Raw genomic sequence first — 25,164 nt, 5'->3', positions numbered from 1 at the left:
TTCCTAAGAATACTGAAATTCAAGACTCAGGAAAACACGATGTTTTTCATTTTAAAAGCACAGCTACTAAGACAAAAAACTCGGTTGTTAAAGATATCATTGACAAAATGAATTCAAATCATTGCAAACATAAAATTAATCGTTTAATAGAGCAAAACTGAGGCCTCAGAAATATTCACAGAAAGTAATAATCAATCAAAAGTTAATTGCGGCAAACTCTTAGTGCTGCATTATACTAAATGATATAAATCGCCACACGAAAAACAGCTTTGAAACAGGCTAGAATAATTAACATTTTCTTAACAGCTGAAAAAAAACAGAGCGAATAAAACTGGTCATAGCAGAATGCTGGAAATATACATGCTAGATTGTGGAAAATTTGGACACATTGTAAAAACAACAAAACGACTTCTTGATTTTTGAAAGTAAAACCAAATTGAACAAAAAATGAAGTAGAGAAACAAATACAATGCATCAGTTAGGATTTGATGCTTAAGAAAACTACATAGTCATTGTCCTGTACAGATAAAAAATTTAAAAAACCCGGCAAATTGCCGGCAAATAGCCGCCGTTGATTCCCATAACTCTATTGGGATTGAAAGAAAAGAATATCAACAAAAATTGATTTTTGTATAAAAAGCATTTTTAAGTGCGATTTATTTTGATGTCATTTCGTAATTGAACATACTCCTGTCTCTCAGTGAGAGGCTACAGGGTCTGGTATCAATACCAATAAGCATTATAGATAGTAACTAAAACTTATGAGAACAAAGTTCAAGTACCGGGCATCTAAAAATGGGCTTTATGGGTTTATCTCGTTTCTATTTCTGACTTTGATATTTTCTATACTTACTCTCTTCATTTTGAATTGCTTTGCTGAGCAGCTGCTGTTTAAAAAGACTTTGAGCAGAATGACAGAAGAGTGAAACTAGCCTAGAGAAGTCAAAAAGATTTCACGCAAAATGTCGAAAAAGCGGCAAAATGGGTAAAGCGAAAAAAAGTTCGACGAAGTAAAAAAAAATAGGAGCGCTATAATAGCCGGCTGAGAAGATGAGGGCGGCTATTAAAAACCATATGTTCTGTTTTCTGAAAATATATCCGCTTAAATATCCAAAAATGAAATCAAAGAAAAAAAAAACGAAAAATTAACTAAAAAAATAGACAGCATCAAATAAAATTTAATTTCCACAAAAAACCAAATAAAAACTAAATCGAAAAGTCATTCGCTCAATGCAGCGCATGATCAAAAAACTTCTCTCGCTAAGAGAAAATTAGTTCACACGGCAATTTAAAAATTCAATACTCGTCTTCGAGTCGTAAAAAACGAGGAACACAAGAATTTAGCTTTATCCAGATTTGAAAAAAAAATCCACAGTCTATCTCCGAAATGGACAAAAGGCTATATTTCGCTTACGTTTGTAAAATAATTGAATGAGCCTACAAAGAGATCCCAAAAAGATAATCAGAAGCTTGACTTAATCCAACAGGAGAAGACATATATAGCTGTTTTACAAAGAATTTTAATTTTCGAAAATTACTTACTTGCCTGAGGTTGTCTTTCTCCGGTTTAGCAGTTCCGATCTGGAGATCCCTGTCTGGTCGGACGTAGTTGATAAAGAAACGACTCACGGGTCCAAATTTCTCCGGATCTGGTCCATCAATCGGAGTTGCTTCTTTATCGGTTACTGGTGCAGATGATTGCCCTTTATTGGGCGTAGACATGTGGTGGTTTTAGATCACTTTATCTGGAAAACCTTGTCTTATTCTGATCCTTATACATATGAAGTCACAATAGCATAATATTGGCATCTCAAGTTCAAATTATTGAATGAGAATTAAGCGAACCAAAAAAATTTGCCTTAACAATGACTCATATAATACGGTCACACCATCTAACGAATTCTCAATCCGATTTTATAACAATGTTCCTACTTTCGCTTTAGTTATAAATTTGGCAGCTGGTTGTCATATAATTTTATGAGAAATATGGTCTGAATAAAGAGGGGGGGGGGATAAATTCTTCGGGTCTTTCCCATTATAGCCCCCCAGCTTAGTGGTCAGATAACCTATAGCCCCCCCCCCCCAACCATGGTAATTATACCATAATGGGGGGCTATAATGGGAAAGACCCAATTCCTCTTCTTTTAAAATAATTGCTTCTAATCAGAATACCGAGAAAAACGAAAGCAACTTTACTACTCGAAGTTTTCACTCGAGCAGTTTACTCAAAAAATGAATAGGGAATGGAAAATTAAATTAGTTCATGATTAACTGATATAGAATTAATTCTGAACACATGATAAGGGTGCCTGACTCTTCCTGTGTATGGTGTAACATACTTGGGATCTCTCCAAAACTCCTGCCAAAATTCCATGTGCGAAAATGTCTTTTCAATCAAGGTCGCCTCAACATTGACCAATCCGCGTTTAAGCAGAGGCATTCCAACAAGTGTGAAGTTTTTGCCTCCTGCTAGAAGAATTTTCTCAATTTTGACTCTATCTCCGCATTTAGCCTCACATTGTCCTTGATGTACAAAAATATCTTCAGTTGTAACTTTAAATTGGTTATCAGGACCACCAAAGGAAATAACGGCAAACAGTCGTTGTGGAGTCTTAGCCTCATCAACTACATGTTCAATTACTTGTTCGTTTGATAGAGATTGTTCACACAAACCATCAAAATTTTTCATATCGTCGAGAGTTTCGACCCAACCGTTGTATCTGTGTGACAAAAATTGTGACGTAGGGAAAGAATTTGAGCTCTCAATATGCTCAATTAGTTCATTATACAGTTTGTAATTTCGCACTCTTTTGGGCTCCAAACTTGGACTGCGTATTTTTCGTATCTTCTTCATGTCTGTTAGTTTCGGATCACCGCTTCCATAAAAAGTTGGGAATCGTAGCTTTTGACCAAGGTGATCTGGACTTTTAATCTCTTTGGCTCTATTAATAATTTTGGATGTTTTGCTGCCACGTATAGCAGTAAGTGTGACATTATTGTGAGTGAGCATACGAAAGACGACAATTCGGTGAACATCCATCAACAAATACTACCTGAAAGGAAAAAAGAACCTGGGATGAAAAACCCTATTATAAATCTTGAAAACTTCCCGTAATCTTTGTGAGCTCGTAGCGCTATGACTCTACTAAATTGCCGCCCCGTAAGAATGGTTACTGAATAGTTACTTCGGTTTATCTTGCAGAATTATTACTGAAACATTAGAGCTTGAAAAATGTGTCACCTAATGGGGGGGGCTTTATTGGTCAATTGCAAAATGTAGTCATAGAAATTTCAATTTTTACAATTTAATTCATTCAAGCATAATCACTGTGATTGTTAACTCGTCAGTTTTCGGTTAAAGCACATCTAAAGAAACACCCAATTGCACACCTGGGTTAGCTCGGTCACCCGGCTGTACTGACTTTGGAATGCAATAGTTCAGTTCAATACTTGCAAAGTTCATGAATCTCCAATGGATTCCAGCACCCACGGTATACCTCATGTTACCACATAACTTCTGTACAAAATCCGGTTCCGTCACATCTAATTTCTCAAATAAATTGCCTGCGTTGACAAATGCGTGCAGCCAAAACTGGTCTCCAAAACTTCCTTTTGCGGGTCTGAAAGGCAATCGTGTGAAAAGTGATATGCCAGATGACCAATAAGAAGCACCGCCAAAAGCACAATTGTTACGATGGGGTCCTAAACCTCCCATCATAAACCCTCTCACACTTCCTGGTCCACCCAGGAAAAACCTGTCGACTATAGAAGGAGGGTCGGTTGCATCTAGGGATACTAAGTGCCCAGCATTCAGTGATAAAGACAACCTAGCCCAACTAGTTAAGCTGGCGATCTTTTTGAATTTGGTCTCTACTTTCATGAAATTGTGTTCGCCTCCTAGGACCATTCCAGCTAGTTCAATTTTGTTTTCAAGACTCATTCCAGGAGATATGGACGTTCCGGCTGCTCCCTGGCGCGAGTTGTACGCTAACGTATACAGCAGTGAAGATATTAGTGAATGCCCAGAATTTAATCTAATGTCAAACGGGGTTTCCCACGACGGGCAGTAAAAGTTCCTCCAAATTCCACCATATCGTAAAGTAGAGCGCCACTTATTATGGGGTCGTGATACTTCGGCTAAAAATCCGCAATTCTTCAAATCGTAATTACTTATGTAGCTAGGCTCGTGTGACTTCAAAAATGACCATTTGAAAGCTGTGTTAAAATCGTGGCTCAGAAGTTTGGTGATATCAAACGAATAACAACCGATATTAGCTGTGCTTCTAGAGTGCCCAAAAGAAAGGCCTTCACCCCGCCCGAAAACGTTGGCAAGCTTCAAAACAGTCTGGCCTGAAAATTCATTAGATCCAGCCATAACGTTCACGCTGGCTTTCAACATCCTAGTCTCTTTGCAATCCAGTACTAGATCCACGCATTTCACTTCTGGGAGCAGCGGTTGTCTGAAGAAAAAGAACTATGAATGATTAATTCCAGAAACGCACGTTAAATGATTTACACAGCAAAATTCTATACATTGGTAGCTCAATTTCAAATCTGAATCTTCATTAATTTACAAGTAATGTTGCATTCGATCGACACACGCACCTGAACACGTCAAACCCAATACAATTTATATTTTAATCATACCAGAAACTAAATATTCTCGAATACAAATATCTAACTGCTTCGAATCCATGGAGCTGAAATTTCAGATTTCAAAATTATGTCAAATTTTAGGAATTAAACTGGTGTTTAAACTCACACACTGCTGGCGTCCACAGTAAGCGCTACATCTTTGAACACTCCTATACTCTTCAATTTCTCTCTCAAAGTCAAACTCTCCTCTGCCAAACTCTGAACGCTGTCAGCCTTCAAAATCCCATCGAATATAGACCTGTCATTGAAGTGTGTCTTCTTAGTTTTGTTCAACCCATCTAGGTGCACTTTGGCTACTCTGATTTTCTGACAGCTGAGGGTCTGGGCTAAATTGTCACCTTCCGGAGCTTTCGATATCCTATCAATTGATTCATTAACGAGCTTAACTAGGTCATCTTCATTTGTGCAGCCACAATCTACAGTCATGGCTCTGAAATATACCAAGTATTATTTTAATTGGCTCTATCGTGTCAGTGTTATTGTGAAATGGGTAATAAAATGCGGTGCTGTCATTTCAGTGAACCAATTTTTAAAACGGTTCCAAAGATATGAGGAAAACTAATGCGACAACGCTGTTTTCCTGATAGAAACAAGACGGCTCGCGAGATGTCTTAAGTTTGCCACAAGCTTCTTGTTGTCAGAAGAAAAGCTCTTTTGACTATCGCAATTCGCATCCCTTATGTTGATATAACTTCACCATAAGATAAACATATTGCGTTATCAATTAATCTATAACATAAAGCAGATTTTGACAGAAACTTCATTTTTTATTAAAAAAAAACACCAGTTGAAACTTTTTAGTTAACGAATAAAATGAACGAAAATGAGAGCAAAAATTATAGTCCATCACTATGTTAAGTTTTATTCTTTTGGCAAGATAAGAATGTCCTATATTCTCAACTTTGAATTTTGTAACACTTAAAGCAAAGCGAGCAAAGATTTCTCTTTTTTAATACTTACGTTACAAAACGAAGAAAAATTACGAAACTTATATTTTTTGCAAATGAAAAAGTGACGTTTTTATCAAATAAATCACGCTGGATGGTTCAAAAAAGAAGATTTTATAAATAAAGATTTAATGTTTCAATCAACTTTAGATCAATTGGAGAAAAAATATTTAAGTTAAAAAAATTAACAGCTGAAAAGAACGGAGCAGTGTTGACAAACGTAACTTGCTCTTCGTTTTTGTTCAAATTATTTTTTGATGTTGTCACAGAGTTCCCAAAGGTTATCAACCCAACAAACAGTCAATATAAACCCTTAAATACATGGAAATTGTTTTGGAAATGTAGCGGTAATAAAGAATCTACCGCACTAAAAAATTGTGTTTTGTTATTTGAATTGATAACATTGAAAGACTACTACAAAATTTCTATTAAATCGGATATGAGAGCAAACGGAATGCTAATCATTATGAGACCAGATCGACAGCGCAAAGATCGAAGTGAATTCAAGTCAATAAGATATTAAAATCGCACACAAATATATATTTTGTTCTCTCAAATGGTTATATATTTCTTGTTCTATTTTTGACTGACCCTTATAGAACCAATTCATATGTTTTAATGACAAAATAAAACCTTTCAAATAGGACACAGGGTTACCAGATATAGCGCGCATTTGCTCAGATACTTACAACAACGTTGCGATTCTCTAATGTTTGAAAAAAATTCCTGATTTTTTCTTAAAGAGAAAAATTATATTGCGACTGCTTCAAATTTTCAGTTATTTCGAAAAATAGCCATCCGTAAGCCAGATGAGAACTAAAATTAGAAGGTCAAATGAAAAATCAAAATAATTGGCAGGAATAATATAAAATCTTTTCTTTTTTGAAAAAAATTCTAGATGCTTGTTTTTGATCTTAATTATCCAGTACTTGGCCAACTGTGTTTTCATTTCAAAGAACTCTGAAATGAACTACACGCTTTAGATTTAGCGTAAGTGTCCCCAGAAATTAAAAAAAAATATTGATTTTCAAATGTTATCAGATGTTTCTCTTCGATGGAAACTAAAAAGGCAAATACTTCTACTGTTGAATCATCTAATCCACAAAACAGAGCCCCTATCTAGCAAAACAGTTTGTTCAAAGAAGCCAAAAAATTCAGCAAAAAGGTATCTGATATACGTGAATTTCGTTCTCTCTTTTCCTCGTTCTCTAGAAAAATTGCTTCCTAAAGTTTTCTTGTACATCAGGAGTAAGAGAGTTGCTAAATTGGAATCAGGTTCGGGCCAGTAAAATTGCAGAGATACAACAGTTTTAAATATTGGTGTAAGTTTTCAACAAACAATGCAATTGTTGAGTGCAAATTCTTTTTAACTATAATGATATGCAAATATTAAGATTTTTAAATGCAAAAAGAACTTGTAAATGACAAGAGAAATTCTCATAAAAAATGTTAACATTTCTTTCTTTTTAATTGATGAAGTGCTTCAAATAATATTGGGAAAAACAATCTAAGTTCAGCTCAGTTGAAACAAATTTGAAAAGAAGCACTCAGGAAACTGGGTTTTGTATGCAATACCTTCAAATAATCCGAAACAAGAAGCTAGGTAATGAGCAAACGCACATAAATTCCCATCTCTCTCATTTCCAATCGTTGCTCAAACTTTTGCCAACTAGAGAGAGTAAAAATTTCTAAAAGTGAGAAATCTAGGAGAAAAACACAGTCAAGAACTGAATAATCGAATGCTTCGCAATGCTTATCAAATTAGGAAAAAAAACAACGAAGTAGCAAAAAAAATAAAAAGCAGAAAAAGAGTAAAACCTCTTAAAAACCTTTTATTCGAATAAAAATTTCAATTTCTGAAACTCATGAAAACTAAGGACAAACTTTATCGCTACACAGAAGCACCTGATTTTCTCAAAAAAATTATCAAGCATTTCAAAAAATTTCAAACACGGCAAAGTTATAGAAAATAGAAAGGTGTACATATCGGAAACTTCTGGGAACGATACCTAACGATACAAATAAAAATTTCAGTTTTTGAAACTCTTGAAAACTAAGGACAAACTTTATCGCTACACGGAAGCACCTGATTTTCTCAAAAAAATTATCAAGCATTTCAAAAAATTTCAAACATGGCAAAGTTATAGAAAATAGAGGGTGTACATATCCCAAATTTCTGGGGAACAATACCTAATTCAACTACTTTGAAAAAAAAACTAAACGTCAAGATTTATTACGTGGAGCTCGGAAATGCAGTAGATTAAAACTCTAATTCGGCGTCAAAGATGCCAAAAATTTATTAAGTTAAAACGCAGAAATCTTTCAATGATTCCCTCATGATGCTTATTTCAATGGATAGAGATAGTTAGCACATCACTTCGTGTGATAAAACACAACGCAAATTTTTATAAAACAACCACAGCCAATTGAACGAAAACAATTTGAAAAAAAAACAGCTGCTAAATGTGGTCTAACTAGAAGATACCAGTCTAGGAAAAAACATGGACTTAGCGAGCAAGAGCAAAAAAGCGAAGAATTCCATCAAATTGGTCTCATCAGTCTCAAGATCCCCAATTATTCTCTAAACATTCACAGAAAGAACATTACAAAGGACAGCCACTTCAATCGGCATGCAGAGCACCGTAAATTTACGTGAGGTCATTTTTACAAAAATAGGAACATAATAACTCCCAGAACTGAAACGTTTTTTTTTTCGTTTTCTAACTCTTGGATTTTTGAAGTGACCAATGAAACACAATTTTACACAAAAAACTCTCTAGAAAAATAAATTCTTAAACATAAACACAGAACAACGTTGGACGAATTGTTCTCGAACGACTGCCGAGGCAAACAACTTAGAATGTAGCATAGACAATAAACTTTTACGGTGAACAAAATCTGATGGGGGGGGGGGGGTCGAACCCACGATCGATCGGTCAGGAGTCGGAGACATTTTCTAAACGGGGACAATAAACTAAACGGTGCTATTTATAGCATTCGCTCACAATTTGTTTTATTTTAGCAACAGACTTAATTCTGACACCGCTCAATTTAAATCAATCAAAACAATCAATACGTCAAGCGTGAAAAAGTCACTAAGAATAGAAATCGAAAGACTGTTCTAGAAGAAAACGGCCCAGAGCAAATTTTGCATAAACGAACACACGTTTACAACAATTGCTTCAAACTTCGAGAGCAATTGAGAAGTAAAAGGTATATACTTTAAACTTCAGGACGATCAACTCAATGTAACGTACTCCATCAGAATGCTTCGACATTAACAATCAACATTAACTGAGCGTTTGTTGAAATAGAGTAGTCAAAAGCTTTTCGAAAATTATCAACGCCAAAAAACATCGAAAAATCGTATCAAAGTGGATGAATCTGGCTCTAAAAGAAGGTCCTTCACTCAATAGTTACATGGCACGGATCGAAGAAAATGTTTCTAGCAACGGTCCAGATCGTAAAGTTGAAGAGCACAGGGCACCACTTGTTTGAATGTAGCAGCAATCCGACCGAGTTAACTATTGAAGACCTCTTGAAAAACCCGAAGAAAGTAGCAGAATTCCTGAACCTGGCAACTGAAGATAGCACACACCACGCCATTTGAAACATCTGTTGAGAGGTCATCAACCAAAATACAGCAGCAGAAACAACAGCAGAAAGTGGGAACATTAGGGGTTTATCTGCGAAGATGGCTGTGTGGGACATTGACCGTTCGTAAACGAGTAACCAAGGAAGAAAGAAGCAACAAAACATCCCTCCGTCCGTAAAGTTTTAAAGAAGAGAGAAACTCAAAAAGCCATCAAGGACTGACGAAGAGCTACAACAACAACAGAACTAAAAAGAGGCAAAAATAAATACATAAAAATTACACAAAAAGTGAACAAAATTAGTGAAATGTTCATAAAACTCAAGTCCGATATCTCCTTGAAAAAAATTGAAATATCATCTTATACAATAATATAAGATTGACGATCTTCTTAAAGATACCCCTTATGTCTTTCTGCGCCAAATGTTTTGGCGCAGAAAGACATAAGATGACAAAATTGACCCAGTAAAAAACGCAATTGAGCATATGTTTCCCCTCACGCCACTACTAGGGGCTCGGAACAACTAGACAATTATTCAGCACACGTTGCTTTATCATCTGTGATGCAGTTAATCTCATAGGTCAAAAAAATAATCTGGTTGTTAAATTATGAGGCACCAGATGCGAATCAGTCTCTTTATCGAACACAGTAGATAGCAAATGGGTAGGCAAAAGGATGATGATGCATCCTGCAATTGTATTCCCAGCTTAAAGTTGCGCTTTAAGCGCACAGACAGTTGCGCTTTTCTAATGAACAGTTGATCTCTACACATCTAAAATGAACTTCTATTTCCATTGTTTTTCTGCATTCATACTCTGACTTAAACATAGCTTCTCTTTGATTTATTCTCAAATTGATTTATTCTTTCTGATTTATTCTCAAATTCTACCATTCGTTTGTTCTATCCATAATCAAATTTAAATCCAATCAAAAACGAAACTTCCTCAAGAACCCTTCATGAAGCTCAATCGAGAGCAAAAGTATGATTTATACAAGTATAATATTACGATTTATATTATGAAAAAGTCAATGAAAAATTGGAACAGAAAGAAAAGTTTATAGAAGATAACATTCCTTCAGCAAGCTCTAGTAGCACCACGCAAGTATCAAAAGAGGAACAAATGGTTAGAACGTTCCCAATAATAGAAACCTCCCCCCCCCCCGGAGGCAAAAAATATTAGTTTGGGGAGTAGCATTATCGCAAAATTAGAAACAAACAAAACTATTCCAACCGATATAACAGTTCATGCATACAGGGGCTCGACGACAATAGAAAAATTGGAATTACTGAAAAAAATACCCAGAGACAAAAATGAAAACAGTAATATTGCAAGATGGTACAAACAGCTTTTTCAAATTCGAACGCAAACCCAAAGATGTATTTGAACAATACAAACAGCTGGTCAAATTATGTCGGGATAAATTCAATCCAGACAAATTTTACCTGATGACAGTAATCCCGACGCAAATAGGATATATGATGAGTTCAATGACTTAATCAAAACTTACTAAAAAAATGATCCCGATATCAATATTTTGGATTTCAACAAATTGATTAAAAAGAACGGGGCAAAAACAGATAACATTGGTCGTGAAATTGAATTAACTGACTACGAGAACAATAAACTATCACGACAATGTTCACCTAAATTATCGAATTGGGATTCCTTTTCTAAAAAACCATCTAATGCGAATTCCGATGGTCTAATGCGAATTCCGATGGTCTAATCTCGAAAACCCGAGAAACACATCCTACTTATGCCAATACGACAAACACATTCATCTCTAACACTTCAAGCTATGAAAAAATGTCGTTGAGAAACCCTCTTGTAAACAGACAGTACTCTAACACCTCATATGCATTTCCATACAACAACAATGCTTTCTATAGATATTCACCTTACTAACGTGAGCTATGTTGAGGTCGGAAATGAGTAGAAAACGTGAAACCCTCCTTATGATCAAAAATAAACAATATTTGTTCATTCCGGTTTCCTTGCTGCTGTTTGAGGCCTTTCTTCGTCCCGCGTCTCTGACAGCAGTGGGGCGACCACTATGGGCATATCTGAATCGTAAAAAATTTTTCTATTCATTAAATATCAAATGCCTTGCTCTACGACGTAGCGCTTTGATTATGTTCAAGAAATTTTTAAGTAGTTATGTTCTATTTGGATTATTGATTTAACTGTTAAATTGTGGTGATGTTGAACGTAATCCTGGGTCACCGCTAACCTATAAAAATTTCCTCTCCGAAAAAAAGCTTAAGGATCTATTATGCTTCTTTCAATTAAATTGCCGGAGTTTAGTCAATAAAAGAGAACTGAAAAAGATGTTAAAAGAATGCTCAAACAAAACTGTATTTGCTTTTACGGAAACGTGATTGACTAATGAAGATGATATTATTCTATGGTGCATAGACAGCAATTACTATTCTTGCTTCAGATGTGACCGAATATCTGAAAAGTCAAAGGGGGTGGCGTAGTGCTGCAAATCCCAAAAATTTTCAATCCAAAAAACCGTAATGATTTTCCAAAAATGAGCAAAGACTTCGAAAAAGTTTGGGTTGAGCTCACTCTACCCTAGATAAAATTTCCATCGCTGCTTGTGAATGTTTATAATCCTGAAAAATCTCTAAAACTAACATCTTTCTCGAAGAATTAGCATTGCAAATAGATTATGGAATAACAAAAAAGCAAAAACTTTTATTACTTGGCGATTTCAATATAAACTACCGTCAACCCAACGAAAGAAACAAAATGAACACAAATCTTGTACCCTATGGTCTATCAGTGGTCAGCAAAACATCTACAAGGGGGAAAAATCTGATTGACTTTGTAGTCAAAGATGATGAGCAGCCTTATTCCAATGTTTTTACTTTTGAATCGCCCATTAAATCGGATCACAAATCTATTGCAATGAAAACGAATGTAACTATGAATAAAAAGCAGCCTCCAAGAAGAATAATAAAGTTCGACAAATCAGAACATTGTAAAAATTTATACCTACAAGACCTGAAACAAATTGATTGGGATGTTCTTTACACGGCATCTGACGCTGAAGACATGTATCGTATCTTTAAGAAAATTTTGACTGAGGTCATCCGCTATCACGCCACTCTAAAAACAGTCTTCATACGGACTGGAAAATCCAAAATTAAACTAGAGAGCAATGATTTCATAAAGAGCATCTTTAAAAAAGCAGATTCGAAAAAGACAAAATGGAATATTATGAACGACTCAAGAAACTCTACTAAGTTCTCCCAAAATATCTTCTACCTCAAAAACTGTTTTGATGATGTTATTACTGATAACTACAAAATGGCCCAATTGCTCAATTATAAATTTGCTAAATTAGGTGATTACATTGGAAGCGCTTGCAACTTTTTTTCCACCAACCATAGAACATCCAAAAACAGTTTCGATTTTAGATTCGTAACCAAAAAAAGAAGTCTTACTGACTCAAACAAGCCATCAGGTCCTTCAGATATCTCATCATGGGCTCACAAAGATTGGTTTCTCTTTTTAGCTGATCCAATTAAATTGCTTTTCAACCAATTTTTAGCTAAAGAAAAATTTCCTGAAGATCTTAAATAGGCTATTTCTACTCCAATTTTTAAAAAAGGAGAAAAATCTTTGCCTGAGAACTACAGACCAATAGCAATTACAAGCTCACTCGCAAAAGTTTTGAGCGTTTGCCTCGTGAGCAAGCTTTAGAATATCTTGAGAAGTTTGGGCTGCTTTCCAATACTCAATTTGGTTTCCGTAACAAAGTCTCAACGATTGACGCCCTCGTTTACTGTACTGAAAGTATAAGGTACTACATAAATATTAATAATTTTATCACTGCAGCTCAACTAGATCTGCCTAAAGCTTTCGATTCGATAAATAACATAATCCTTCTTCATAAACTGCATGAATTAGGATTTTCCAAAACTGCATTAAACCTAATAGAACGTTATCTATCACACAGGCTACAAAAAACCATAGTGAATCATGTGGAATCCGATTGGATTGGGTTATTTCAAGGTGTCCCACAGGGAACAATTTTAGGTCCCCTTCTTTTTAACCTGTTCATTAATGCGATACATACAATACGGACTTAAAATTAGCAACATATAATCTTAAACAATCCTTAAGAAATATATCTGAATATTACGAAAAACAACGTCTAATGCTCAATCACTCAAAAACTGAATTTATTACATTCTCAAAAAAATCAAAACTAGAAGAAACGAAAAGAAACAATCTGTTAATTGGTAATTACAAAATACCAAACGTCAATTGCGTAAAATACCTCGGAATATATCTTGATTGCAGATTAAATTTTCAAGAAGAACTAAAACACGTATTACACAAAATGGCTACAGGGTTAAAAACATTGAAACGTATATAACGCCCACTCCCTGAGCAGACAAGACTACTACTTCTGAACGCCTTAGTGATAAGTAATTTACACTACTCAAGCCTTTTACTGGCCAGCTCAAAAAACAACTGCTTTATTACTTTGGAGAAACAATTGAGCTGGGCTGTAAAGACGTGCTTCAATCGCAAAACAAACGACAGTTCTTCTGATCTGAAACTAAAACATCAAATTCTGCCAATAAAATTTTTCGTGGAATACAAAGTACTAAATCATTTTATGAAATTTACCAGTAACCAGCTTCCAATTTAAAAAAAACTACACTTACCAACATCAAATCTACGCTGCAGCCAGCGAACCAAAAAATACTGCTTCAATCACAAAAAAAACTCATCTGCACTAGAAAACTCTATCCTGAATATCGGCTCAACCCTTCATAATAAATTTCTTAACGTGAGTTTTTTAAAAATATAATTGAAATGGATGCAAGACCAATAGCTCTAAAGAAGCATCTGAAAATGTTTTTCTTTCATTTATATAAGCAAAACTCGAATAATGCGTCGTACGACAAGGCATCATGGAAAAATTTTAAGTTTTTATAGTACAACTGTTTCAATTTAAACCGTAATATATTTAGTTTATTTCATTTATACTTTGACCCACACTGCTCATTTAGTTGTTTGCTGTTAATAATATAATGGGAATTCAATGTTTTTTAAAAAAACGTACATGTTTTTTCACAAAAATTCTAATTTTATTTTTGCGAAGAATATTACCTGAAGCTCGAAGTGAACGCAGGGAAAAAATTAAGGAAAAACATTTTGAGATTTATTATCAAAATTCTGCTCTATTAATTTTTAACTTCAATAGGACATGATTAAAAGACGAATCACCTTGCCGCCTATTTCCATAATTTGAAAAGAATCTTTTTAGCTTTCGGCCAAAAGAGAAGCACATCAAATTTTTTTTGTTTCAAGTGAAGTCATAATCAATGGCAGCAGCCACCAAGTGGTGCGCAATTTTTAGAACATCTGTTGCGCTAATCAAAGCCTCTACAATATTTAATGTCTTCAAAACTTCAAAAGGATAATTTGGCCTTTGCATCAAATCAACAACTCGCCAAAACTTATGCGCGAAACGAGCAAGGCTGTCAGCACTGCCCTTGCATTGCAGTTAAATTTTAAATTCTGGTCGCTAAAGCAAAACTTTTGCCTGCTTTTTTTTTAATAGAAAGTAGTCCAGTATCATCTCTATGGAAACCCATGTTCTAAAAGAACTTGTTACCTCTGGTGAAATCAGGATCACGTTATGTTGAGCTTTACATTTAATTCGTAATTACTTGAAAATTTTACTGCAAACAAATTTAACAAGCATATTACATCAGTGCAAGCTCGGTCTCTTTTCCAGCTGATTTAAGGTTTCTCCTAATGTAATGTCAGCTGGTTTACCTCATACAATTGGACTCTGCTTTTTTTTACCAGTTTAATGTTCTGACATTCCGTACTGATTTACAACCCCTTTTTCACCAGATAGTCTGTCTTATATCAAACTATTATTTCAGTTATCGATTATATCATTTAACTAACAAATGTCAAAAAGGTATTTTAAGATTAGTGAACAATAAACAATAATTTAAGTCTAATTGAAAGTAGACAATTATCTGGAAATGTGTTTGTAGTAAAGAAACCAAGGGGTTGACGCTTTTTGTGCGTACGCCCATTACCGTTCCTCCTCATTTTGCTCAAGGCTATTGCTTTAGAAGGCAAAAGAGCAGAAACCTGGGAAGGTTTCCACAATATAGTTTTTTCTCAGAAAAAGAATGAAATAATATTATGGAAATTTTGAAACCGTTGCCTCGGTTTACTTTTTTGTCTTGTAAGATTTCTGTTTGCCACAAAAAGATAAATCTATCTGCTAACCCTTCTATCACAATACTCAGAACACATCAAAATTGCACTTCGTTATATATTTCATGTTGAAGTGTTAGATATTTTCGCCATTTCTAATTCAAAGGCTTTAAATCTGCTGCTACCATTTAAGAAATCTGATCTTCAAATGGTCTGTCTGTGATAAGGCTAATTTAGCTTTAAAACATTCTCAAATCTTGAAGCTTACCACAAATTAATTCTGAGTTATTTCTCTTAACGCATTGGTAAGTATATTTGCTAAACGGCGCAAAATGAAGCATGAAATTAATGCTACTCTATGTCATGTAGTTGTTGAATTCGCCAGCTGCTAAAACAACGTACCGTAACATTAACAGCTCTATTCAATTGGATATCCTAATGGCCGTGAGTCACAGATATATACACAATCGCCAGTTAGACGCATGCCATCACATACCGATACTTAATCATAATTTGCGTACTATCTCAAAATAAACTTGCGATCAGTACCATTAAAAAAATAAATTTAAGAACGATCAAGGAAGTTCGCTAATCTTCGTTTGCCCATAATGTTCCGACCCTGCTCAACCACGTTATTGACTAATTGTCTGTCAAATAAGGAAGAGAGAAATGTCAAAAAATCATATATTGTGCGAAAATAAATTGAGCTCAAAACACTAAAAAGGAAAATACCTCATTAGAGGGCATGATACCTGTCATTAAGGCAACTAAAAAATAACACAAAACAAAAAAAATTAAAAACATACCCGGCAGATTGCCGGAAAATAGCCGCCGTTGATTCCAATAAGCATGATTGGGATTGAAAGAATAGAAGATATTGAAAAAGATTTTTGTACAAAAACATTTTTTAAGTCCGATTTATTTTGATGTCATTTCGTAGTTGACCATAACGTACTTCTGTTTCTTAGAGAGAGGCTACAGGGGCTACTATCAATACCAATAAGCATTACAGATGGAAACTAAGACTTATAGGAACGACGTTTAAATAGCGGGCATCTAAAATTGGGCTTTATGGGTTTATCCCGTTTCTACTTCTGATTTCAATTTTTTATACTGACTCTGTTCATTTTGAATTGCTTTGCTGAGCAACTGATGTTCAAAATCACTTTTAGCAGAATGAGAGAAGAGAGAAACTAGCCTTGAGAAGTCAAAAAGATATCACGCAAAATGTTGAAAAAGCGGCAAAATGAGGTAAAGCGAAACATTTTTTATTCGACGAAGTAAAAAAACATAGCAGGACAAGTCCTGACACACAATTCAAAGAATTTTCATTGACTAAACAGAAAACTAGACCAAGAACGGACTATGAATGGATTGGGAAAACCATTTCGGAAAAAATCCGATCCAAAAAATCGAAAAAACTGTAAAAATCAAAGTGAAATTGCCGCATGTGAACAAAAAACCACTAGTGAGAAAGCGAATTTTTGTTCAAACACCGTTCTCTCACTCTACTTTAAATTTAGGGCGAAAAAATTTCACGCCGCAAAACCACTCGCTTTTTCGCTCCACTTCCTGTTTCGGCGTGACCAAAATCACTACTCCAATTTGACTTCAAAAATCATGAAAATGTGTGAACAGATCTTAAAAAAAAAAGACAGCGCCCCAATACAATTCAAATTCTTTGAATTGTAAAAAATAGGAGCGCTATAATAGCCGGCTGAGATGAGGGCGGCTATTAAAAACAATAATCAATTAGGACCAAAACTCTTAAGACCAAAACTTAATGACAAAGTGAAAATAGCATCAGATAAAAACTAAATAAAACAAAAAGAATTGCCCTTCACGAGAAAAGATATGGGACCTGTCTTAATTGAGAATAATTAACAAGTAGAGAATAATGGGCACAGTTGAAACACGTTTATACTTCTTGAAAACAATTTATTTCAAAAACGTGAAAACCATTAGCTATAAACTAAAATCAATAAACGGCTCCATTTATTCCTCCATACGAAGCCATTGAGGCCTGTCAACTTCCAGAACGTCATACGATTACAAAAATAAATACAGGCAAAAACAGAAAGTCAACTAAGTTTTGCCAGAAGATTATTAAATATGATCAGTTGAACCTTCTTTGGAAGCCATTGATGTGATAAATGATTTGTAGTTCAAATGTCAAAAATGTGCTAATCGGACGGACATGACAGCAAAAAAATCGACCTTGAAAAATGTCTAAAACCTTTAAAATTATGAAAACTCGTAGTACCAAAGCCAAAAAACCGTTTTTCTGTAATAGAACAGCATTGAAGACTACATTCTAACTCACTTGCAAGAAAATTCGGCCTACTCTTTGCTGATACTCCGTTATCAGGTGGCAAAAATCATGTCAAAAATTAATCAAATTGCGATACTTATCGTGCTATAATAGCAAAAAACCTTAGGTATCCACTGAAAGCATTAAAAAGTTTCTCTAATAGACCAAATTAGACCTTTGATTTAGCAGACTAAGTCATAAGACCAAAAAACCACCAAAGGCTGGAATGCATTACGTTTTACGATGAAAACTTTTATTTGGACCCACAAAAACTGAGATTTAATCAGAGAAAATATATTCAATGGGCCTCAATTGAACATCAACGCGAAATGAAAACACTCATGTAATTGGGGTGGAGAGAATGAAAATATATATATTTTTTAAAAGGACAGACCGAAAGTACAATCCGAATACTTTTTTCTTTGCAAATCAATGATGAGATTGAAGCTAGCGTTGCTATTGCTGCGCAGCTGTAAAAAAAACAAAATTGAGTAATAGATGTTTTGGCAAAGGAAAATCTAACTATATCAAAAATAAATGCTTCAATTATAAATTGATAAATATCGATTTAAAATAGCGAAAGAACAAAAAAATGTTTGTTCCAGAACAGTTTTTCAGGAACCAGAAAATAAACAGCCCCATCTGAGTAAACGAAGATTGTGTCAGCAGTTTTTATGTGGGTACAGTTAAATTATGAAAAATGGGCTAAATAAGCGGATATGGTTCCATTCTTCATGAAAAAAAACATTTAATTTTCAAAAACTTAGCCAAAATTTTTTTTCAAACAATTCAGCGACTCTCTTTTATCTTGAAACTTAAAACCAATGGGATTTTTGTTAACAATTTTGCAAAATTCCAGAGAAAATTGTGTACAAAACAAAGGAATTGAGGCTAAGTTCACAAAAATTTAGACCTCCGGTAATTCCTCAGAAAAAAAACGAATTAAAAAATTTAAATTGGCTGAAAATTTTGCCAAATGTTCCCATTTGGTTAGTTTGATTGTTAATACCGCCAAACACATTCAAAACAACCAAAACAGTGGGGGAAAGTATTGCAACTTGTAATGTCAAGGGGAGTTATTTAAAATCATTACCAAATGGTAGCTGTTGTCCTCCAGGATTTATACAAAAAAAACAGCTTCGCATCGTAATTTGGTAACGTCGTAATGGCGTTAACAACGGTGTGGTAATATTCATTTATCAACTGTTTGTTAGCGCCAGATTAATACTAGAAGGACGTCAATAGCTGATCAGCGGTTCTGGAATAAGATTAGGAAGTTCCATAAACGTTGATACATGGAGGATTGCGGTGGGCGAATTTCCTCTAATAGTCAAAAAGGTGTAATAAATACAAATGCTGCAATCGCGATCGACTTGGTTAAACTACCACGCGTGTTTAGCGCCCTCTCAAAATATTCTGTACCCTCAAACAACCGATGGGTGGTTGGCTTAGGTAGTTGCCAGCTGCGACCTAGGAATGCCAGCATCAGGAGGCATTAGTAGGAGTGAGCGGAATGGGGGATCGAGAGATGGGGCGATAGGGTTGGGAGGACTGGACGATATGGACTAAAATCGTTCAGACACTTTAAATATGCTGAATAAAAGTAAGTTCAATTTCAAATAATTTTTTCAATGAGATCAATCAATTTCTATTTTGTAAAACCATAATTTACATATTAAACTAATGGGATTTTCAAAATAAACAGATAAATACTGTACTCAGCAGAAAAAATCAGGCTGTACTATGACATGCTGATAATAAAGAAGTCTCAATAATCATGACTACAGGTATATTTATAAATCTATGCCGTGGCAAACTTTGAGGTATAGTGGTTCTATCTCAGTTCATCCGCGGAGAACATCTTCATGGCCCGTTGTAGGATGCTGTCACTTGATGGATCATATGGTTTGTCTTTCGACGGTATCTCGACGACAGCCGGGGTCTGTCTGTCATTCGCATCCAGCAGATGTCGGATCTCTTCAGCTACGTCCTACAAAAAATCTTTCGATCGCATGGTTAAACTTGAAAATCACAGTTAATTTGACATCTTCATCCTTCGTTCTGCGCAAAATATTTTGTCAGTTCAGCCTTATTTCAACGTTTTTATAATTATAGCCGACAAAAATCGTAGATTACTTATAAACGGCATGTCGCGTGGGAGAGCAATTTTAACCAACGTTAACAAAGAAACCAAAACCGCCAACAAAACTGCCCTTCATAGCATGCATTTATGTCCTCTCAGTAGTTTCGTTGAATTCTACACAAAGAGACTAGTTAAGCTCTAAGAAAGCTGAAAGAAACTTTATGCACTTGGGCTTTACTAGTCTGTTCCGTTTCTCTGGGCCAAAAGCTCAGTTCCTCCGCGATAGACGCCGTTAAGGTCGAAAAACAATTAAGCTGTTTGGTCGGACCTCAGGAACCGACTGCGACTCTTGAGGCGTCAGTGGAGAAACAGTTACGCTATTTGTTCGACTCTCAGAAAACCTATTGAAGCTTTTGGCTTGTTACAAATTTTAGTACAAAATTTTAAATAAAAACGTTAGTACAAATACTCACTTCCTTTCGCTATCAGTCTAGAAGCAAGAATTGAACAAAAATAAAAATGGATTTAAATTTGACTGAACAAATTGCAAATTCACCTCTTGGGGGACACTTTTTTGTGTCCTTGTTCGATTAACCCTTTGCTAAGTTTTAAAATGTGCCTCGAAGCGTACCCATAGATTAACCGACAACATTGGCGTTGTTATTTGGATGTAAATGTTTGCTTCATTGATCAATCAGTTTCTGGACAACAGTACATAATGATTTCGTGGTCCCTTGCTATATATATCCCAGTGAGTTGGGGCTGGTAACGGGGATTTGAGAGGTCAAAAATTCCCAGCATTGTTTTTCACATGAATTTATCACATCATCTCGGTGTACTGTAAAATTTGAGGCCAATAAAGAGCTGACAGAGCTGATCTCTAGGCCTCACCGGTTTGTCCCGTTTTTTAGAACAAAAAAGCAAGCGGTCAGACAAAAATCGATGAAGCAAAAAATTGAATAAAAAGAACACAAAATTGCCACCGTTGACTCCCATAACCCCTGTTGGGGTTGAAAAACAGACAAAATGAAAAATGATTTTTGTAAAAAAGCATTCTTAAAGTAAGAACTATATTAATGTCATTTCGCAGTTGTACATAATCCTTTTTCATAGAATAAGCACTAGATGAATTACAAGTAACTAAGAATTACAAGAACAAAGTTTAAGTTGCGGGCATCTAAAATTGGGCTATATGGGTTTTTCCCAATTCTAATTTTGATCTCGTTTTCCATAACTCAGTTCATTTCAGATTGCTTTGCTGAGAAACTGCTGTTTAAAAGCACTTTGAGAAGAATGACCGAAGAATGAAACTAGCCTAGACAACTCCAAAAGCTTTCGTGCAATATGTCGAAAAAGCCTGAAAATGAGGTAAACGAAACAAATTTTAGTTTGACTAGGTTAAAAAATACATAGCAGGAAAAGTCCTGAATTGCAATCCAAAGAATTAAATGAGAACCTTTGAAAATCTTTGCAAAATCTGATTTTAAATAAAATCTCTTGATATTATTAGTCCAAATGTCCGCAGAAAATTGCGTTTCGCAGAAAAAAAATGATTTGAGAACTCGACAGCAAGATAGGCTACTGACTAAATGGCAGTTTTCACTAAACACCTACTGAAAATGGCAGTTAAAAAAATTACTTAAAAATTGAAATCAATTGATACTTCATTTACGTTCAAAGACACTAATTTCATCAAAACCAGCAGTTTCTTGCCAACAACTACAAATTTGTAAACCTGCAGGCTAAAATTAAAACGGGTTTTGTACGAGCCAAACCGATCCAAACAAAAAAAATTTAAAAAGTGCAGAAAATGGTAGCATAAACTATTTAAATAGCTTCTGCGATGCTGATATCCAATAATTACCAAATAATTACCAGAAGCCAAAAGTTTCATTGCCCCTTAAACTAAAAAAAATGAAAGAACAAAATGTTTGAAAACAGCGAATATTAATGAAACATAACCAAGTATCGTCGGGCGAATTGCTCTCAAACGACCGGCTGGTTTAGTGAGGCTATCTTTAGCTTAATTGAAGGTGCGTAAGGTGAGCGCAGCCGGGGTTACCGCAGCGGCGGCGCAAAAGTGGATATGGGGAACTGACGTGGGGGCGGCGGTGGGGGTGTGGGATCAATTTCTAAGAACCGCCCTTCACACCATGAGGATAATTCTCCAAAACAATTTCTGTGAATCGCATACTTGGAGACTAGTGGGCTGAAAGGCTCTAAGATAACTTATTGCCCACTGGGCGCTGCCTCTTCTGAAGACGAAAAGTCAAATGGGTCAGACGAAAAATCGGTCAAGCAAAAAATTGCATGAAAGACAAACAGGATTAATATATTTGCTACAAAGTGCTTTTGAGAGCAATTAACAATTATTTCGTAAAAATGCTTGTGAGACCATTTATGATAAAAAACTTTTCTACTATAACTCTGCGTTAATGAGGATGATAAATGATGAAATTACGCCACATAACAGCAGCTGAATTACGCCATCAACAAAGAGAGAGAGAGAGAGAGAGAGAGATAGAGAGAGAGAGATAAAACATGAATAAGAGAAGGACAGAAACCCTAACCGATACAGAGAGAGAGAGAGAGCTAGGAACATTTTCCATGATGGGATTCGACTCTGCAACAACTAGTTTTCTAGCCTTGTTAGTAAATAAATCATGAGAAAAAACCGAAAAAGGCAGAACTTAAAAGGTTTCACCGTCAAAAAAGTTCAAAACCATTTCCTGTCAATGGAGCTCTGTCAAGTAACCCAACTGCAAGACCCATCGGTAAGTTTCGTTGGTCAGTAATGATCGTTGAACTCAGAAAAGGACACAAATTACTCCGAAATTTTGAAAACAATTGCAAACATTAACAATCTTCAAGATATTATTTTAACCAAAATTCAAGATATTAATATCTTCAAAACCACTTCGCTGTCTCAAAAGACTACCCAGTATCCCTGTTTCAAAAAACCTAAAAGCCATTTCGCATAACATAATAGCTATATAAACTATAATCGACCTTAAAATTAACCAGGCAAACAAAAATAAAAATTGACCGAACAAGAAAAACTCGGCATTCAGGGCCAAAAAAACAGCGAAAACTGAACTTTTCGTCTTGAATTTAGGTCTTACAGTTTTAGCACATTAAGCACCTGAAATGCTAGCACACCCAGCTGAGGTCCTCTATTGCAACTTAATGGCCGCCAAGCTTTATCTGTTTATCCCGTTTCAAAAGCTCTGTAATGGAAAAAGAGTGAGCATGGCAGATATTCAATGAAAACGAACCCAGAAAACCATCTGGAGGTCCCTTTGACTAATTACAAAAACAACTTGATGGAAAAGAATATTAAATTCATTTCCGATTCAACTTAGTAAAAACAAAAACATTCATCTTATCTTTGACATTAACAGTAATATGATGGCGCTATTTTTGATTTTAAAGTTTGGTCCAAAGTTTTAAAGCGATGTCTGAGCCAATTTAGACCAATATTTCAGTAGAGCGTTCTGTACTCAATAAGATCAAGCAAAATTTGAAACTAGTATTTGGGTTTCATTCAAACTTGATGAACGCTCAGTTAAATGTTTTTTCAAAGATACTCTAAGAAGATTTCTCCTAAAGGGCTGAACTCCAAGGAAAAGTTGGAGATGACAGTCGATGAACAAATTACGCTATTTGGTCGAATCATAGGACCCGACTGGGACGAAAGAGAAGCAGTGGTGCTATTTGTTGAATCAAGAACCTACGCTCAACAATTTAATGCCCTCAGGACAGTACCTTTTTATGCCTTTTTTAAAACAAAAGTTCAGAGGGTCAGACCAAAACCGATCAACAGCAAAAATCGCATAAAAATTCAACAAATAACATACCCGGCAGATTGCCGGAAAATAGCCGCCGTTGATTCCAATAAGCATGATTGGGATTGAAAGAATAGATAACAAAAACATTTTTAAGTCCGATTTATTTTGATGGCATTTGAACATACTTCTGTTGAACATAGTTGAACATACTTCTGTTTCTTAGAGAGAGGTCACAGGGGCTACTATCAATACCAATAAGCATTAGAGACGGTAACTAAGACTTATAGGAACGTTCAAATAGCGGGCATTTAAAATTGGGCTTTATGGGTTTATCCCGTTTCTACTTCTGACTTCAATTTTTTATACTGACTTTGTTCATTTTGAATTGCTTTGCTGAGCAACTGATGTTCAAAATCACTTTTAGCAGAATGAGAGAAGAGAGAAACTAGCCTAGAGAAGTCAAAGATTTCATGCAAAATGTTGAAAAAGCTATAATAGCCGGCTCAGAAGATGAGGGCGGCTATTAATAATTGCTACAAACTTTGTTTGAGAGTAATTAGAAAAAGTTTTAAAGGTGTTGTAGAAAACCCTCACAACTAACGTCAGTAAAATTGCTCTCGAACGACAGGCGGTGCAATTTAATTCAGGAGCTGTAGCCTAAATAAAAAATTTTGTTTCTGGATGCAAAAAAAAATCTACCACTGAGGGATTCTGAATCCCGACTTCCGGAGTTCTCCACAGAAGGCGATCACCACTCGACTATCAGGCCCTCGTTATTTCCTATCTTACAATCGCTTTTATTTTAGCAAACTTTGGAGTGACAGTAATCGAGATCACTCAAAAATGAAAACATAAAAAAGTCACTTCAGAAATCCCAAAATTTTCTTGAACAACAGCGCAAAAACGTTCACGTAAACACGTTGCATTAAAAAAGACACAAACGTTTAAAATAATTGTTTCACAATTGGTTTAAGAGCGATTACACAATCCCTATTGCTTGCATAAGAATTTCGACAAATTTAGTCGCACCTGTTCAACTCATGTGTGACGGAGAGCAAAAATTTTTTGGCTGATCATAACCACAAACAAATTCGACTAACGTCGAGCGAAATGCAGTTGGTTTCGTCAGTAGCTAGGTGCTTGGCGCGGGGGTGGTTTATTGGGGAGGGAACTCTAAGAACCACTCTTCAGATAATGAATCAATGTCTCGCCGAACTGCTTCGCCAAACAGCATACCTAGATACTTAAGAGACTATTAAACCGTAAGGCTCTAACTTAATGCCATCCGGGCTTTACCTGTTTATACCGTTTTGAGGACAAAAAGAAAAGGGGTGACAAGGAATGATCGAGCGAAAGATCGAATACAAAAGACCACAGAACTAATATAATTGCTAAACTTCGTTTGAGAGCAATTAATATTTCAAGTCATATTAATATTTCAAGTCATAATTGTCACTTATTCAAGTCACTCAAAACATAACCGACTAACGTCGGGCGAATTGCTTTAAACAACTGGCGAGCGGTTGGCTTCAGTAGTAGCCAGCTGGCGCCTATGGATGCTAGCATCAGTGCGGGGGGTG

The 25,164-nt window shown here is 35.4% G+C and overlaps 3 protein-coding genes across 4 annotated transcripts in view; all 3 read right to left on the bottom strand.

Annotated features, from left to right (window-relative positions):
- Positions 1 to 25,164, bottom strand: part of LOC142342887 (uncharacterized) — a 118,408-nt gene that overhangs the window by 5,732 nt on the left and 87,512 nt on the right. The window contains exon 2 of one of the 2 annotated variants that reach the window (XM_075394533.1): positions 1,543 to 1,747. In XM_075394533.1, the coding sequence (XP_075250648.1) occupies positions 1,543 to 1,722 (180 nt within the window). In that variant the 5' untranslated portion in view covers positions 1,723 to 1,747. The remainder of the gene's footprint in view (positions 1 to 1,542; positions 1,748 to 25,164) is intronic. The other variant, XM_075394534.1, reaches the window with a different exon arrangement.
- On the bottom strand, positions 3,278 to 5,082 carry LOC142342886 (sorting and assembly machinery component 50 homolog B-like). The gene is made up of 2 exons (XM_075394532.1): positions 4,763 to 5,082; positions 3,278 to 4,460 (listed from the first exon to the last, which is right to left on the bottom strand). The coding sequence occupies exons 1-2, from the start codon at positions 5,080 to 5,082 to the stop codon at positions 3,356 to 3,358; spliced, it is 1,425 nt and encodes a 474-aa protein (XP_075250647.1). The 3' UTR covers positions 3,278 to 3,355.
- The window catches only part of LOC142342888 (V-type proton ATPase subunit F-like), a 245,543-nt gene continuing 239,700 nt past the window's right edge, over positions 19,322 to 25,164 (bottom strand). Inside the window, exon 3 of the mRNA XM_075394536.1 lies at positions 19,322 to 19,703. Coding sequence (XP_075250651.1) covers positions 19,548 to 19,703 — 156 coding nt within the window. The 3' untranslated portion in view covers positions 19,322 to 19,547. The remainder of the gene's footprint in view (positions 19,704 to 25,164) is intronic.

The sequence above is a fragment of the Convolutriloba macropyga genome, chromosome 7 (assembly GCF_964194025.1).
Source record: "Convolutriloba macropyga chromosome 7, txConMacr16.3, whole genome shotgun sequence".
Classification (NCBI taxonomy): domain Eukaryota; kingdom Metazoa; phylum Xenacoelomorpha; order Acoela; family Convolutidae; genus Convolutriloba; species Convolutriloba macropyga.
Note: the sequence above shows the minus strand (reverse complement) of the source record. Positions and strands in the feature narration are given on the sequence as shown.